This window comes from Filicampus tigris, chromosome 5 (assembly GCF_054856515.1).
Source record: "Filicampus tigris isolate MCC_2025a chromosome 5, RoL_Ftig_1.0, whole genome shotgun sequence".
NCBI classification, from domain to species: Eukaryota; Metazoa; Chordata; class Actinopteri; order Syngnathiformes; family Syngnathidae; genus Filicampus; species Filicampus tigris.
Window position 1 is genome coordinate 29,530,698 of NC_141221.1, and position 18,625 is coordinate 29,549,322.

Consider the following 18,625-nt stretch of genomic DNA (forward strand, 5'->3'; position numbering starts at 1 on the left):
TTCTCTGAGCGTGCGCCCGGCCCTTCCCACGGATCTCCCCAGCAGCCGCTGCGGTGGCAGCGGTTGCCCATCGTGGGGTCGCTGATCCTGCTCGGGCCGGGCCGGGCCGGGCTGGCTGGCTCATTCGGCCGACGCCAAGCCATAGAATGATGCGTTGCGGCTCATGACCCAAAGTCAGAATCGGCTACGTACGTTTAATGGCAACATTGAACCAACAAGTTAAAAACTCAAATGCACATATCCAGCTAATAATTAGTTTATAGCATACGCAGCTGCAGCATATACAGAAACACTGTACATACATATGCATCATATGTGTACATAGACTGCTTAGATTAGACACACTTCCTTGCTTGCCCATAAAATGCAGCGTTGTGTTTGTCATATATATTTTCTTTCTAAAGCAAGACAAGGTTAGCCAAGTGTTCAGTAGCATGTTTTCAGTAACAGCTACATTATTGTATTGTCTTGAACTTCTAAAAAATAAAACTGTCGTGAAAAATAATACTAGATAATAATGCCATAAAAATGTATTCAAATAAATACTGGTTAAAAACAGACCTTTGAGTAATCCATGGTAAAGTTCACAAATAGTAAAAAGTTCATGAAATTGAAGAACAGAGAAGTTCATGTGATTTGTCCAAAAATAAATCCTTCTATTTTTTTTTGTTAAGAATTGGAATTGTGAATCGTTAGGAACCTGAATTGAATCAAAACATCAGAACCGGAATTGTCCGAATTCAAACGATGCCCAACCCTACCTGCTACTGTTCTGGATAGCCAATAACTGAAAGTATTTTAATTTATTTTTTATTATTACTATTATTACTATCTGTGACTTGTTGGTTTGCCTTAATAGATAAACATGTAGGTCTAGATACTCAGACAATTTACAGATTTTGTTGTCAATTTATGTTACTGTAAGTGGTGGGTTTTGTTCTTTTTCACTACCTCAAACAACTTGAAAATTATGTGCCATCGGTGTTGCACAGTATGGTTATTTCTTTCCACTAGTTCAGACAATTTACAGATTAATAATTGTTTTTTTGTGTGGTTTGTTCTTGGCACTACTTCTTCCTTTGTTTTGCACTACCCCGGGCTCAGACAACTTAAAATGTGTCATTGGTTCCAGGCATTGACTGTACAGAGGGTTGTCGAAGTTAAATACTGAAGTTGTACTATTTGTTTGCACTATACTCTTAAAAAAATATTGTATTAATAATAATTTAAGTTTTTGGCGATAAAAAAGTTTTACAGTAAAAAAAAAAAAAATTTAAAAAGCCTGTGCTTTAATTTGTTCCGCGTGGTATCCAAATGGTATCGAGTATCGATACGGAACTGGGTATCGGTATCGAAGTTGAAATTCTAGTATCGTGACAAGCCTATAGTGTTGTGACGCGAGCGTTTGAAGCTTTGCTTGGGAGCATGTCCGTGGTAGTCGATCAACTGGACCAGCGGTCAATAGTGCATAATGACTAGGGAGGAGTTAGATAGTGGGATTCTTTTAGAATAGCGAAAGAACTCCATATTGGCTCGGGGCAATCCTCCGATTGCACACTCCTGGTGTTGCCTTACTGCCTGATAAGTCCTGTTCACGGGTGTAACGAAAATGGGATGCCAGATCGGGTGAGCACAGGGCTAGCAGCCCCGTTAATTTATAAGCGCACGTCCCGAATTTCTTTCTCGCTCTCTCTCCTGAAAGAAAAACCCTCTCCATCCTGAAAGAAAACACTCACTCTCCTGAAAAGAATCTCTCTATTTTTGGAAACGCTTCTCAAGACTCTGGCAAAACACTTCCAAACTCTCTCTCTTGAGAACCTCTCGTGAATCTTCTATACCTTTTTTAGAGTGGCTTTACTAACTCTTCTCTGTCACCAGCCACCCTCTGATCCGTCCCGGGTCAGAACATTTGCTTCTTTTTCTTACGTTTTGAGTCGCCCGTCGACCAACCACGGCACACGTGGGGTCTGGCGACCTTCAAATTTAGTTTGGTCTAATCCGAGGGTTCTAACCTCCACCTAGCCAGCACAGCGCGGCTACATCCCCAAAAAGGTGCGCCCCCTCTCTCAAAATCACAGCGTGCGTCCGGCAAAAAGCCAACGCGCCCGTATGACCAGTGTCTGGGCGCCTGAAACGGGTAGACCCACCTGGTCCGAACCACGCTGCGTGCTGAGCCGCAGAACCCCGTGGCCGTCGCGATCAATTTTCCTTGCTTGAACTTTTTCCATTTTTGGAATAACTTCTTATTAAATAAAATCTTTACTGATGCTTACGCCTCGGGCCCTACCCAAAGACTCACTAAGTGTGAAAGTAAAATGGGAGGAAGAAGCTAATATGGTCCTGAATGATGAAGATTGGAGACAATTATATGTGCTACAATGAAAGACTCCTAATTCTGCTCTATGGAGAGAGTTCTGCTGGAAAAAATGTTCATTACACCGGCTCAAAAAAGACACTAACACGTCTGCTTGTTGGAGACAGTGTGGATGCACGGAGGCTAATGCAGCAAATCATTTCCACATATTTTGGTCATGTTCTGTATTGTTCCCTTTTTGGCAGGAGGTCCATCAAATGTTAAAACAAATATACCCCCCCACAGGGTTTTCGTTCACCTTTTTTCTTTATATCTAGGGGCATTGCCACCGGGAAACCTTTCCCCAGAGGATAAATATCTTTTTCAGATTCTTAGTGCTGCAGGTAAGAAGGCCATCACAAAGAGGTGGTTATAATCAGAAAGCCTTAAGATAGATGAATGGATTGATATTGTTTATTACATTTTTAAAATGGAAAGGATTACGTTTGCAATACGATTACAACAATGTGTTTGAGAAAATGGGAAAAATGGATAAAATATATTTCACAAGACCATCATTTGTTTCATGTTAACTTGAGGATCATTTTTTGTATTCATCACAATTTGTTTTTTTCTCTTTAGAGTTCTTTTGTCAATGCTTAACAATGTAAAGGTGCATCCCAGGGTTCCTGTTCCAGTGAGTTTTGAATTACTATAAAATGTTATTTTCGCAAGATGGTGGAAGGACAAAATATTAATTGCTGTAAAATTAAGGAATTAAGGTACTGTGAGTTACAATTGTGTGGACATGACCGGAATGTGCAGTGCTAAGGATGAATATTGTGTAAAACAAATTGTTGGACATGTGAACCATGAAAATGTTAAATAAAAAGAAAATTGAAAAAAAAAAAAAAAAGTATTTACACGTGATGGCACCAATTTGGTTGGTCGGCATTACCATAGATGGTAGGGTTTCCTCTATTTGATACATTTGAATTATCTAATGGTAAACAATACATTTAAATCTTTATTTCGAGGCTTGTGTAGGCTAAAATGAAGGGCCCACGAAGCTATGTGCGTGACTTCTCTCATCAAGAAACAACACTATTGATTTATGACCTTGTTAAATGCAACCAGTGAGGAACAAGCTTGCTTGTCATCAAATAATTTACACTCGTTAAATTTCTATTTGAAGTTATGTCGTTTGGACGTATCACAATTGCTAACCTGTCCGTCGCGTTTTTAGGAGCATCTTCCAGCATGCCTCTCTCTCTAAACAAGCTATGAAGACAAACCCACCGCTCTGACTCTGCCTGCAGGAGAGCTGTGCGCAGCGAAGGAAACACGTCTGTGCGTGTGTGCGTGGTTACACTAATGACATTGCGACAAACAATTTGGATTATTTTGTAGCTTTGTGAACTTTAAATGTTCACCATATAATAAAACCAATCTTTTTCACCCGATTCTGGATCAGCTGAAAATCATCGGGACATCCCTAACACACGCATATACACGCACACACACACAAACACACGTGTACGCACCCCCCCCCCCCCACGCACGCACACACAAACACACGTGCACGCACCCCCCCCCCCCCCCACGCGCATGCACACAAACGCGCGCACACACACACACAAACCTCCCGGATTTCACCTGGTTTCAATTTTTTCAAGGTCACCGCTTTTTCTGTAACACTGGAAGAAAAATTTACCTTATTAGTTGCATTGCTGAAGATAGTAACCTTCATATGCTTCGGCGATGGATGAATCCATGGAACACGAAAGCCGCGAAGCTGCAAAAAAAAAATAAAAAAGTGATGACTGACTACGTTTACATGCAGTAAAAAATAATCCTTTCAAAACTACAATAATAGCAATATTTCGGTTGCGCAAGGCCATGTAAACATCGGCAAAAACCCGAATATGCTGATATTCCATTTTTTTAAACCCGAATTTGCTCATATTCTGTTTTTTTAAAACCTGAATATGCTCATTTTCCAGTTTTTAAAAAAATGAATAAGAGCCCTGGGTTACTCATTTTGTAATCTGAATATTTTGTGGTATAAACATGCATCGGAATATCCTGATCAACAAAAGATTAATTTGTGTTCTTTACATAGTCAATTTGCAAGGAATCGTGGTCTTTTGAGTACAGGAACTACTTGTATGCGGCCTCTGGTGTGCAACCCAGCCGGAATACCCAAGCAGAGGTAAACAAACACGGCAAAACTCAGCACAGCACTCCACGTTAGCCACATAGCAAAATTGCCAAAATCCTTTTTTGGCCAAATTTCGATATCTGCATAACTTTACAGGTTTACATTGCTGCATCATCCTTGCCTTTCTGCGTATGTCCTTGGCCATTCAGAACACTTACTAGAATCCAAAACCACAATCTGCTTGATTAAGGCTTCTTTATACTCCCACGGGCGACGTCCGTGAGCACGTCATTGCGGCAATGCTGAGCACTGTTTGCCTTAATACTCGCGTGCAACCCACGCGCGTTGTTTTGAAAATGTGTTGCAGTTTCACTCCAAGTCGGGGGCGTCACTACGGCTGATACTGATGAGGACACCACAGGACGGAATTTCCTCCTTTTATGGCCAATTCCTGTCTGCGTTTTTACTGCCAAGCAACGATCAAAACGACAGTGACAACAATGGATAGCCAGCCAAAAACTCAAGAGGGATAAATGTGACTGATGGGTCAACTTGTGCAAACATCCAAGTTTAACACCAGCAAGGTGAAGCCTTTAACCTTCATATGTAATAAACATTTCATTGGGGGCCATATGGTGTTACAGGTGATAATCCGGCCGATCCCTTGTTTTTTGTTTTTTTGGCATGTGCATGTGAGCTTTTTGCTCTTTGGGCAGAATGATGTAGATACACAAAATAACCGCATAATAGTACATTAACTGTTTAAATATGACGTGGTTTTTTTTGGGGGGGGGGGGGCATGGGGTGGTTAGAACCAGTGGTAAGGGGTTCTGTCCAGCTGAAAAAGGAGTCCTATCGGGCCTTTTTGGCCAACGGGACTCTGGAGGCAGCTGACAAGTACCGGCTGGCCAAGCGAAATGCAGCTTCTGCGTTTGCTGAGGCAAAAACTCGGGTGTGGGAGGAGTTCAGTGAGGCCATGGAAAATGACTTCTGGACGGCTTCGAGGAAATTCTGGTCCACCATCCGGCGTCTCAGGAGAGGAAAGCAGTTCACCATTAACACTAGAGGTGGGGGAAAATTCAGATTTTTAGATGCATCACGATTCAGACATGGACGAACCTGAATCGATTCACTATGGTCCATATTTCGATTATTTAAATATGTTAATTAAAGTAATACAGAATGTTTAAAATAATGCGGAACTAAGAAGCGCGCCAATTGTCATTTCCGGGAAACTTTGGGATACGCCACACAAACACACGCACAGAGGAAAACAAACATGGATGACCGCTACCCCCTCGCCGTGAGATCCAAAATCTCCTTCTAGCACTTTGGCTTCTACAACGTCAACAGTGAAAGAGAACTGGACAGGAGCCACGTTATATGTAAGCTGTGTCGCGATAAAATAAAATACTTTGGCAACACAACAAACATGAGAAGTCATGTAAATCGATTCCACCTTACAGAGGAGTCTGGGAGACAGTTGGCTGCTGTTGCTGCGGCTACAAGTGGCGCTACAGCGAATTACGAAGGCCATCTTGGCATTTATTTCCAAGGATTTTCGTCCATATTCCGTCGTGGAAAATGAGGGATTTTGAGCACTGCTACATACATTGTAGCCCAGGTACATCATACCATCCTGATGCTATTTTACTGACAAGGCGATGCTGACACTCTACAACTAAACCAAAACAGAAGTCATGGCCGCGCTGTCAAAGGCAAATACAATTGCAGTTACATTTGATGCGTGGACGTCTGTCGCCACTGAATCATTTGTTACTCTAACTGCGCATTTCGTCACCGCTGAGTGGAAGCTAAGGTCATATGTCCTCCAAACAAGAGCAATGAATGAAAGACACACGGGTGCTAATGTGGCTGAGCTGTTAAGCAGTGCCCTAAATGAATGGAACATCGTAAAGAAATATGACGTTTTAGTTCCAGATAATGCCGCTAAAATGATTGTCACCGCCCACCTGGGTGGCTTCGATCAACTGAAATGCTGAAATGTTACAGAATTATACATTTATGCAACTCAGGACACCCTTTTTATTTTGTTAAATATTGAATGTACTGCTGAGCTGCGGATACAGAAGGGGTATTTTATTTGTAACTCAGGGAAACCATTTCATGTTTACAAACATTTAAAATCAGCAAAGCACTTTTTCGAGCTGCTGGTACTGAAGTACATGCACATTTGTAACTAATTAGTAGTTTTTGTGTTCATTTATCTAATCTTAAGAGCCTCAACATAAATTTTTTTTTTTTTTTTTTACAAAACGCTGCTATTTATTTTGGTATAGCAATTTATTTTGTCAATATTTATTGATTACAGCATCGCACAAACTTTGTAACTTTCCAGTTTACACGCATTTCCATCAGTTTAATAAAATATAATGGAAATGAATTAATCTCTTGTTTCTTCTTACAAAAATGCTTTTAAAAATTGCAAGTGAACCTTTACTTAGTGAGATAAAAAATGTGTGTTGTGAAAAAGTTAAAACAAGTCAAAACAGCTAAATTAAAGATGCGTCAATAATGGTTTTATAATCGAATCGTAGTCCCTGAATCGTAATCGGAATCAAATCGTGAAGTGCCCAAAGATTCCCACCTCAAATTAACACTGTGTATAATGGAGATGGGTACCGCTGACCCCGACTCGGGACGTTATGGGGCGGTGGGGAGAATACTTCGAAGACCTCCTCAATTCCACGGACACGCCTTCCACTGATGAAGCAGAGCCTGGAGACTCCAAGGTGGGCTCTCCTATCACTGGGGTTGAAGTAACCGAGGTAGTTAAAAAGCTCCTCGGTGGCAAAGCCCGGGGCGTGGATGAGATCCGCCCGGAGTTCCTAAAGGCTCTGGATGTTGTGGGGCTGTCATGGTTGACACAGCTCGACAACATCGCGTGGACATCGGGGATAGTGCCTCTGGATTGGCAGACCGGAGTGGTGGTCCCCTTTTTCAAGAAAGGGGACTGGAGGACTGGAGTCTTTTCAATTACTGAGGAATCAGACTCCTCAGCCTCCCTATTAAGGTCTATTCCGGGCTGCTGGAGAGGAGGGTCTGTCGGGAGGTCGAATCTCAGATTAGGAGGAGCAATGTGGACCAGCTCTCCACCCGCAACAGGGTCCTCGAGAGTGCATGGGAGTTCGCCCAGCCAGTCTACATGTGTTTTGTGGACTTGGAGAAGGCGTTCGACCGTGTCCCTGTGGTAGTTCTGTGGGGGGTGCTTCGGCAGTACGAGGTACCGGGCTGTTTGGTCCCTTTACCACCGATGTCAGAGATTGGTCCGCATTGCCAGCAGTAAATCGTATTAGTTTTCGGTGAGGGTTGTACTCCGCCAAGGCTGCCCATTGTCACCGATTCTGTTCAGAACTTTTATGGACATAATTTCTAGGCGCAGCCGAGGTGTTGAAGGGGTCCGGTTTGGTGGCCTCAGTATTGCATCTCTGCCTTTTGCAGATGATGTGGTACTGTTGGCTTCTTCAAGCCACGACCTCCAACTTTTACTGGAGCAGTTTGCAGCAGAGTGTGAAGCGGTTGGAATGAAAATCAGCACCTGCAAATCTGAGACCATGGTCCTCATTCAGAAAAGGGTGGAGTGCCCTCTCCAGGTCGGGAATGAGATTCTGCCCCTTGTGGGGGAGTTCAAGTATCTTGGGGTCTTGTTCGCGAGTGATGGTAGGATGGAACGGGAGATCGACAGGCGGATCGGTGCAGCATCTGCTTTGATGTGGACTCTGTATCAGTGGTGAAGAAGGAGAGGAGCCGAAAGGCGAAGCTCTCAATTTACTGGTCGATCTACGTTCCTAACCTGGTTATGAGCTGTGGGTCATGACCGAAAGAACAAGATCTCGGATAGAAGCGTCCGAAATAGGTTTCCTCCGCAGGGTGTCCGGGCTCTCCTTTATAGATAGGGTGAGAAGTTTGACCATCCAGGAGTAACTCAGAGTCGAGTCGCTGCTCCTCCACGTTGAGAGGAGCCAGCTGAGGTGACTTGGGCATCTGATTAGGACGCCTTCCCGGTGAGGCCCCGAGGACGACTCAGGACACGCTGGAGAGACTATGTTTCCCGGCTTGCCTGGGAACGCCTTGGGATCCCTCCGGAAGACCTGGAAGACGTGGCTGGAGAGAGGGAAGTTTGGGCTTCCCTGCTGACGGTGCTGCCTCCGCGACCCGACCTTGGCTAAGCGGCAGATAATGGATGGCTCGATGGATGGGATTAGACGGATAGATGGATCAAAATTTAGTGGTAGTTGTTCGCAGTTTGGAGTTGGGAATACTAACGGAAGCACGTTTAAAATCAAAGGTGGACCGGCCCATGGCGGTTATTATGTTTTTTCGGCCAGCCAAAATGGCAGATAAACGGATGACGGAAGGGTACCCCGACTGTAGGCGGAAGGCGATAAATGGACCACAAATTATGATTAAAATGCCCAGCTCTGGTATTAACAAGATACATGTCTCCTCTTGATTTTTCTTTTTAAAATGAGCAAAGACTGGGCTTTCTTTTATAACAATGAAAGATACATTTTTTTAAACCAGTGGGAAAAGCCTCACTTTTTACTTCCTGATCGGCCGCTACATCAACACCCAAATGTAGGCACACTATTGCGCGCATGATAAAGGGCTTGTCCGAACACGGCAATTGAACAGATTACATTCGGGAAGTGAAGTACCAGCTACGTGCATCTCACGCATGCATTTTTAAGCAAATGAGAACGAGGGAAAAAACGTTGAGTAGTTGAGTGTAATGGCAACGCCACAAAAGCCCCCAACAAAAACAAAACAGCAAGGCCAGCATATCTTGTGTGCTCATATGCTGGTCTATGCTGGGAGGTTTTCTGCAGTGTCATTCGACCTCATATGTTTGTCATCATTTGAGCAAGGTTTTTCACATCCTTCGCGGTACTTCAGTTACCTCCATGCAAACATCAACCAGGAATTTTCCAAAGGGGACTGAACTTTGTAAGTACAAGTTGCTCACTTTAGAAAGTCAGGCATAAAAGTTGACACAGTTGTTCCCTAAATTTGTGAAGCATTTGTATCAACTTGCTTGGAAGCTTGAACACTGCAATCTAAAAAGCCAGGCCTGCCACGTCAGAGTTTGGACGTGGATGGTATCGATTGCACTTCTGCACTTTCGCCTTCGAATCTACCTCACCTGCGCGTTGCGTTTTTACTCTTTTTAATTTTTGGAGACTATTTTTATCTTATTTTTTATTTATTTAAATTTTTGTTAATCTCTGGGTCGCTTGATCTCGCGGACTAGCATACAGCTAGCGTGAGACGGAAACGGGCTAGCTTGGGGCTAGCTTGGAGCTAGTGTATTAAAATGCCTTCAGACGACAGCGACGAACACAATGGCCTGCTGGAGAAGGCAAATAAGACAATCTCTGACCTAAGAAGGGATATTCGTCGTCTCTCAGAGGAGCTCCATGAGAAGGAATCGGTCATCTCTTGCTTCGCGACCCGTTTCCCCGAACTCTCCGCGGTGGTCATGAGAAGGCGCGCTCGTGAAATCCTGTCGGCGACAATGACGGCTGAGGCGGCTGGCCTCTCGGACACGGCGAAGTGGGATCCAATTGCCTGCCCGGGGCCATCCTGCTCGACACCGTTGCAGAGTGACACCTGGGTCAAGGTGGTGTCCCGCGGCCGGAGGGCCGGGGAGCAACCCCACCGCCCCCAACTGGTCCTGGGGAATCGGTTCGCCGCCCTGGCGAGTGAGTCTCCTGTTCCCATCACTGCACTACAGCAGTCGGAGACACCGACTGCTGCGTCCGACGCTGGGGCTGTGCTCCCAGGGGCTCCCTCGGATTCCCCGCCACCCACGGCGACGACCTCGGCCGGGAACCCCATGTTGGGCGGGTCCGCCGGTGACACGGCCGTCCACTCACGCGTCGGGCTGCTCCGGGACGCGGTGTCCCGGTACAAGGGTGGTCGTCATCACCAGCATCATCGGCGACACTCATCGGTGTCATCCACCGTCTTCACTCGGCCTCGGCGGAGCCATCCTGGACAGTGGGGTCGTGAATCTTCCGCCGGTGGTGAGTCCCTTGGCGTTCCCTCCTCACGTCACCCACCGACCACCATTATAATTGGCGACAGCACCATTAGACGTACTCACTATCCCGGCTGCGTCACCCGCTGTTTTCCCGGAGCGAAAGTCATGGACATAGTTAACATCCTGCCGGGTGTTCTTGACTCTCTGCCATCATCCATTACCCGGCTCATCGTTCACGTTGGGACAAACGAGACAATATGCCGACAGTCTGAGCAGACGAAGAGAGACTTTCACGCCCTCTTTGCCTTGTTAAGAACCTGCGGTCTCTCGGTCTGGGTGAGTGGCATTTTGCCGGCATTGTCTCGCGGAGCCGAGCGCTTCAGCCGCCTTTTAAGCTTGAACACGTGGCTCCTACGCACTTGTGGCCACCTTGACTTTGCTTTTATTGACAACTTTAACCTATTCTGGAATCGCCCGTCTTTTTACCAGCCGGATGGTGTTCATCCGAACTCTCTTGGTAGCAAGATTTTAGCCGCTAACATCCACCATGTCGTAACCAATTCCACTCCCAGCTGACTCTTGTTTACCAATCATATTTCTTCTTCTACTCATAAACGCTGCAATGACAATGTCACTGCCATCACTTACAGGCCAATACCAGCTGCTCACAGTACCACCACCCTCACTAGCTCCCCCTGCAGGCCCTCATTATCATTACCACTATCGGACAATTTTCCCATTGAAACCATCACCGGCAGACGCTTCCCTTGCACACACAAACAACGTGGTTTTAACAGTGGTAATCTAGTATATGTTAATACTGCTCATTCGTACCACCATGAGCGCACGTCCAGCACAATAATTAATCTGGCCGTGCTGAACGTGCGCTCCCTTTTAAACAAAACTTTTATCATAAACGACCTGATTTTAGACAATAATTTACATGGTATACTTTTGTCTGAGACATGGCTTGGTACAGATGCTCCAGTTGCTCTCAACGAGGCTTGCCCACCGAATTTTAACTTTTTATTTTCTACAAGGGATGGCAAAAGAGGAGGCGGGACTGCATCAATTTTTATTAATACTCTTTTATCAAAGGAGATCATTTTTAGCAGCTATTTATCGTTTGAACACCATGCCTTTGTTTTTAGCAGTCCCCCTATTCTCTGCATTACCGTCTATAGACCTCCCCATCATTCCACTTCTTTTATTACAGAATTTTCAGAATTCTTATCCATTTTATATTCCAGTTATAACAGGATATTAATAACTGGCGATTTTAATATACACATGGACAACATCTCGGACCCACTATCCAGAGATTTTTCAAACCTTTTAAACTGCTTGGATTTTAAACAGCACGTCTTGCAGCCAACTCACAACAGAGGACACACCCTGGATTTGGTTATAACCTATGGCTTGTCTGCTGGTGTGTCCTCTGTTGTTGACTTGGCAGTGTCAGACCACTACTGTGTCTATTTTAACATCGCCAGTTTTAACCATCTAGCAGTCCCGGTCAGAACAGTGAAGAAACGCTACCTATCTTCTGAGGTGGCTGAAAATTTTATCGAGATCTTAAAAAACACTCCTGCTGACATTTTACCTGCACCCTGTGATCTTATTGTTGACAATTTTAACCTACATCTTAAATCATCATTAGATTCAGTAGCTCCACTTTTAATTAAAACAACAAAAACAAAGACTGTACCCCCGTGGAGAAACAATGCTATCAAAATATCAAAGAGAAAATGCAGGAGTGCAGAGAGGAGGTGGAGAAAAAGTAAACTTACAGTACACTATGAAATTTTATGCGAACAACTGAAATCTTACAATAAAACAGTAAAACTGGCAAGATCTTCCTATTTCTCAAACCTCATTACAGTCAATAAAAACAACCCCAGGGTTCTCTTCTCCACCTTTGAACTTTTAACTAGTTCTGATTTTAATAAGTCCCCACAGAGACCAACAGATGCTCTCTGTGAGGACTTTGCAGACCACTTCAGAAGTAAAATCGATGACATAAGATCCAGTCTTTTAGCCCGTCAAAACACAAGTTTTAATAAACCCGGACAATCATATTTACATGAGGAAACACTGGAAAGTTTTGCCCTGGTTGATGCAAGGACACTTGTTCGAGTTTTCTCCCAGGTAAACCCAACAACCTGCCTTTTGGATCCAATTCCCACATTTCTTTTTAAGACATTTTATGGATTTTTTGAAGAACAAATTTTAAATATAGTCAATTGCTCTCTTCAGACAGGCGTCTTCCCCGCTGCCTTTAAAACGGCGGTGGTGAAGCCCCTTCTGAAGAAGAGCGGTTCTGACCCGAGCGTTTTTAATAACTACAGACCCGTATCCAACTTACCGTTTTTAAGTAAGATTTTAGAAAAACTGGTTTTCATCCAGTTGAATCATTTTTTAAATACAAATAATATTTTGGAGAAATATCAATCTGGTTTTAGGATGAACCACAGTACGGAGACTGCTCTTTTAAGGATCTTAAATCATATTAGGTGCACTGCAGACGTGAGAAAACTCACAGTCTTGGTGCTACTGGATCTAAGCGCTGCTTTTGATACAGTAGATCACCAAATTTTATTAAATAGACTTAAAAATCTAGTGGGCATCTCTGGTACTGTTTTTGACTGGTTTTATTCCTATCTCACAGACCGATATTTCTTTGTAAGTATGGATACTTGTTCCTCTAAAACTCATGAAATTAAATGTGGGGTTCCTCAAGGTTCGATTTTAGGCCCCTTACTTTTTAATCTTTATATGCTTCCCCTCGGGGATGTCATCAGGGGACACGGCATCAGCTTTCACAGCTATGCTGATGACACGCAGCTGTATATTGCCGTGTCTCCTGATGACACAGGACCCATTGATACCCTTTTAAATTGCATTTTAGATATCAAGTCATGGATGGCAGATAATTTCCTACAGCTCAATGAGGACAAGACTGAGGTTTTAGTTATCGGTCCCGAAGGTCAGAGAGAGAAGCTTTTACCAAAACTACACATTTTTAATCCCTCACACTGTGTGAAGAACCTTGGCGTCATTTTTGACTCTGAGCTCAGTTTTATTCCTCATATTAAAAATGTAACCAAGATTGGTTTTTATCACCTTAAGAATATCGCCAGAGTCCGCCCGTTTCTCTCTCAGGCTAACACGGAAGTGCTGATGCATGCCTTTATTTCCTGTCGTTTAGATTACTGTAATGCCCTGCTCTCTGGCCTCCCGAAAAAGAGCATTTCACCACTGCAACTACTGCAGAATTCAGCCGCTCGGGTGCTGACGAGAACCAGAGGGCGGGAGCACATTACGCCAGTTTTGAAATTGCTGCATTGGCTCCCTGTGTGTTTCAGGATCGATTTTAAAGTACTTTTATTAGTTTATAAATGTGTTAATGGTCTTGGGCCATCTTATTTATCTGATTTGCTTTTATCATACCAGCCCTCGCGGATCCTGAGGTCCTCTGGCGCCGGCCTTTTATTTATTCCAAGGGTGAGGACCAAAATGCATGGCGAGGCTGCATTCAGCCATTTTGGTCCTCACCTTTGGAATAGCCTGCCAGAGGATGTCAGGTCTGCAGAGACTGTTGATATTTTTAAGAGGAAGCTCAAGACACACCTTTTTAGTTTGGCTTTCAACAACTTTTAAATAATTTATCTTTTCTTTTGATTGAAGATAATTCTATGTTTTGCTTTGAATGTTTTAAAGCACTTTGAGTTGCATTTTTATGTATGAAAAGTGCTATATAAATAAAATGTGATTGATTGATTGATTGATACAAAGGAGAGGAGAAACATGCAAGAGAGCTAGGGAGTGAGGGGACAGGATGGGGCAGTTTATGTGCGGCCATTGCATCATATTGATCTTTGCAGTAACATAAAAAATTGTGGCTATTATATTAATAAATGCATGCTTTAATGTGATAATAGTTTCTTATTGTAACTCTTAAAGTATGTTCCTTGTAAGATCTGCTTCAACTTGTGCCAGCGGAGGAGGGAGCAATTGTCTCTCTTGGTGCTCAGCATGTTTACGGAGGCCGAGGCAGAGGCGTGTGGAACAAGATGCGTGATACTTAATGCCACGTTTAACCGACTAGTAAAATACAAAACGTTTAATAAATAGTAGACGGTTAAACGACTAGTCGCGCACATCCTTAGTTGAACATTCAAAGATTTCAATGCCTAAAAAGTGTATACTATTTCATGAAGTCTTTTTAAAGTTATTGTATTTTTGTCAGTATAAAAAGAGTTTTAATATAGTTAGCAATAATTGTAACTGTTATTGTATTTTTTTTTTTTTATCACAAAAAGTGTATACATGTATACATATTGACAACTTGTCTTTAACTTGAATACTAAGGTGTGTCTTAGGCTATTGTTTCAGTGGCTTAATAATTTACAAAATTAAGTGACCTTTATACATACATATACATATATATATATATATATATATATATATATATATATATATATATATATATATATATATATATATATACATACATATATACATACATACATACATACATACATACATACATACATACATACATACATACATACATACATACATATATATATCGAGAGAGAGAGAGAGAGAGAGAGATTTATATTAGGGGTGTCGGTTTAGCACGTTATTTTCGACTTTAATCCAACTCCCTTTGGACGGCTGTTGCACTAATATCAAACTACCTATAAATACAAAAAAAGAAATACTACATATTTCACTTTTCTTGGGCACCAAGCCTTTTTGAACATAGAAGAGTGTGAAATCATGAGTGCTAAGTAAAACTAAACGAAACACTTCACACTTTTCAATTTTGTTTTTATTTAACCTTAATCCAAAATGTTTGTTTTGCTTCTTTGATATGCATAACGTGATCCACACATTCAAAATGTGATATACACCCAGAATGGAAAAAAAAAAATTTATATAAAAATAATTAGGAGGAACATCATTTTTTTTAGCACTCTAAATTGGTATAATCTAACTACCTATGGATGTTATGTATTTTAGGTGTTGCCATTAAGGTTTTGTGGAAAATAGGTCATGTTGTGTTAATTTAGAGAGTGGTTTTATTTACGACTTCCTAAACGCAACACTTGGTACGTGCTATGAGTGAGGCACTCGCGGTCTACAAGAGAGGCTCTCTCTGCTGTTTGATGTCAACCGCGAGACCGAGGGGTATACAGCAACTGTGGTTTTGGTCTTTCATAAACGTCATTTTGCTGACTAATTCCTCCATAATCGCGAGCAGACGCTACAATATGTTAGCGCACCACAACAGGACATGTGGTGTGTGCGGTGTTCCAGTAGAAACCGGTGCACGGGAGTCTGTGTGCCAACTCCAGCTTGCTTCCAGGAACGACTGTCCCGATATAAGAAATGAAATCAGGCATCAGCGACAACGTGCTTTCTTTTTTGATGCTCGCTTATAACCGCCGTGCTGCTATGAAAGGGAGACATCGTTTTAAGTAATTTTGTGAATGTTCCCAGACTTTGGAATGTATTGCTAACACTAACGCCATGACACCATTACCCACAATGCTTCTGGTTACAACACGGATTACCACTACTGCACAAGTGCGTTGCATACGGGAATGACGTGAGAAAGGCTAGTAGACATGGCGTTACGAATTGATTCTTTTATATTTTTACATCGATGCATATTTTAAGCATTCATATCGATTTTATGTCTATTTTAGATCAATTGTGCTCGTTTTAACTTTTTTTTTCTTAGACCGCGCAAACTTTTGTTTTGCTTCAAAAAAGCAGCAAGTTACTCCGTGCTCTTACACAGCCTGTCTTGCTCACCCCCTCTTTCCTGCCAATCAGTCACCGGCCCCTCCCCCTCCACTCTGCTGCATGCTCTGAAAACAGGCGAGGAGACGACAGCGGCATAAGCGGCAGTGGATTTAGTCCCCAAAAGAAAGTCAACATCCAAAATATGAAAGTATTTCGGCTATAAGGAAGACAACAAAACATCCATTGCCAACAGTGCCTCGGCGCTGTTGCTGCAATCGCCGTCACAAGCCCCTGTATGAGCAGTTCAAACTAAGAAGTGGGACCCGAGGTGAAACTTCATCTACTCGAAAAACAATTACAGACGCCTTCGCCAGCATAACTCCTTATGATAATAAGTCGAAACAGCACCGACAAATCACGGATGCAATATGTTTTACAGACCGTTTTAGTTGTTATATTTTTGGGAACAACTCAGGGGACTAATGCACCTGCCCTTTAAGTTTCTAATTTGTTTACAACTTTGCTGCAATTTCACAAAGGTTTTTCCTTTATCTTAATGTTATATTTTTGTAAACAACTCAGGTGCTAGTACACCTGCTTTTGAATTTTTTATAGTTTAGTTTAAAGGTGTTTATAACTCTGCTGCTGCTTTAGAGGTTTTTTATTTTCTTCTATTTTTTTAAATTACTCAAGGTTCTAGTGGACCTGCTCTTTTTATTTTTTTGTTTAAAATATATTTAATATTTTGCTGCTGTTTACACTGAAGTGTGAAATACAATGTTCAATAATCTATTATGTTACAGAGACATGACCTCTGTAATCCCTTTTATATACCGCAATCATCATTCACAGATGAAGCCCCTTAGTCTGGATTAAACGATATTATATGAATATAATGATTATATGGTGAGTTAACCAAATTATTCCCAAACCAATCTATTCAAGTCATCTGGTGAAAATTCGATTTTTAACATCGCAATATATATCGCAACCCCCCCAAAAAATTGCAATGTCATTCCAACATCATGCAGCCCTAATTGTGTGTGTGTGTGTGTATATATATATATATATATATATATATATATATATATATATATACACACACTGTGTATATTATATATATGACTATATATGATATATATATTATACATATATCATATATATATGTAGATGTGTATATATATATATATATATATCATATATATGATTGATATATATATATATACACACATCTACATATGTGTATATATATATATATATATATATATATATATATATATATATATGACATATATATCATATATATGTGATATATATATATATGATACATACCATATATATACATATATATATGTATATCATATAAATATATATGATATATATATATATATATATATATATATGATATATGATATATATATATGATATATATATATATATATGATATATGATATATATATGATATATGATATATATATATATGATATATATATGATATATGATATATATATGATATATGATATATATATATGATATATATATGATATATGATATATATATGATATATGATATATATATGATATATATATATATATATATATATATATATATATATATATATATATATATGATATATATGTGTATATATATTTAACGAACGATTCGTTTACATTTAAATGAACTGATTCTCATGATTCACTACAGTTAGAAGAACTGTGGTGCCTATCAGTAGTACAGACTGTATGCTGGTAAAAACTACGACAAAATATAACTCGTAGAATTTATTTATTTATATACTCATTTACTTACTCACTCACATACTTACTTACTAACTTACTAGGAATGTTAACTGTATCTTGCAGATGATTGGGAGTAGCATTTAAGCCGTTGTCACTTATTCATCGAAAACGTGGGCACCTTTACAGCCAACAATTTTTCGATGTAGCGGTGTGAAGCTATGACGAATTTGCAAACAGGAAGAAGATTAGCATTGCTCCAACTGCCCCATATCGAATCGGGCGCCAGCTAAAACCATAACAGCGGCATTATTCTTTCAAGTTGGCTATCGTTGTATAATGTCAACTAGGCGGCGAGTTTTGTTACATACCTGCTTAGAGAAATTGATGACCCTCAGAAATGTCGCCATGTTCTGGTATCAGTTTCGAATCTGATATATATGATAATACCTACACAAAGGAGTATTGTCAAGACACGATCTGAGCACCTATCTAATACCCACACTTCAAACTACGGTCCACACTGAAGTATTCACCTAGTGTTCGGGAGCGAAAGCGTGTGAAAACTGCTGGGTTGGAGAGTGCTTGAATGTCATCGATTTGCGCCACTGTGTTGGAACTGCGTCATCAAACACGGCCAAGGGGATCTGGCAGGAGGAGAGGTAATCTCAGAC

General features: G+C 41.5%; 1 protein-coding gene across 6 annotated transcripts in view; it reads right to left on the reverse strand.

Annotated features, from left to right (window-relative positions):
- Positions 1-18,625, reverse strand: part of fxn (frataxin) — a 74,167-nt gene extending 55,542 nt beyond the window's left edge. The window contains exons 1-3 of one of the 6 annotated variants that reach the window (XM_086031808.1): positions 18,323-18,625; positions 5,356-5,515; positions 4,008-4,088 (exon numbers count right to left, since the gene is read on the reverse strand). In XM_086031808.1, coding sequence (XP_085887934.1) covers positions 4,008-4,043 — 36 coding nt within the window. In that variant the 5' untranslated portion in view covers positions 4,044-4,088; positions 5,356-5,515; positions 18,323-18,625. The remainder of the gene's footprint in view (positions 1-4,007; positions 4,089-5,355; positions 5,516-18,322) is intronic. The other 5 variants (XM_086031804.1, XM_086031806.1, XM_086031807.1 and 2 more) reach the window with 5 other exon arrangements.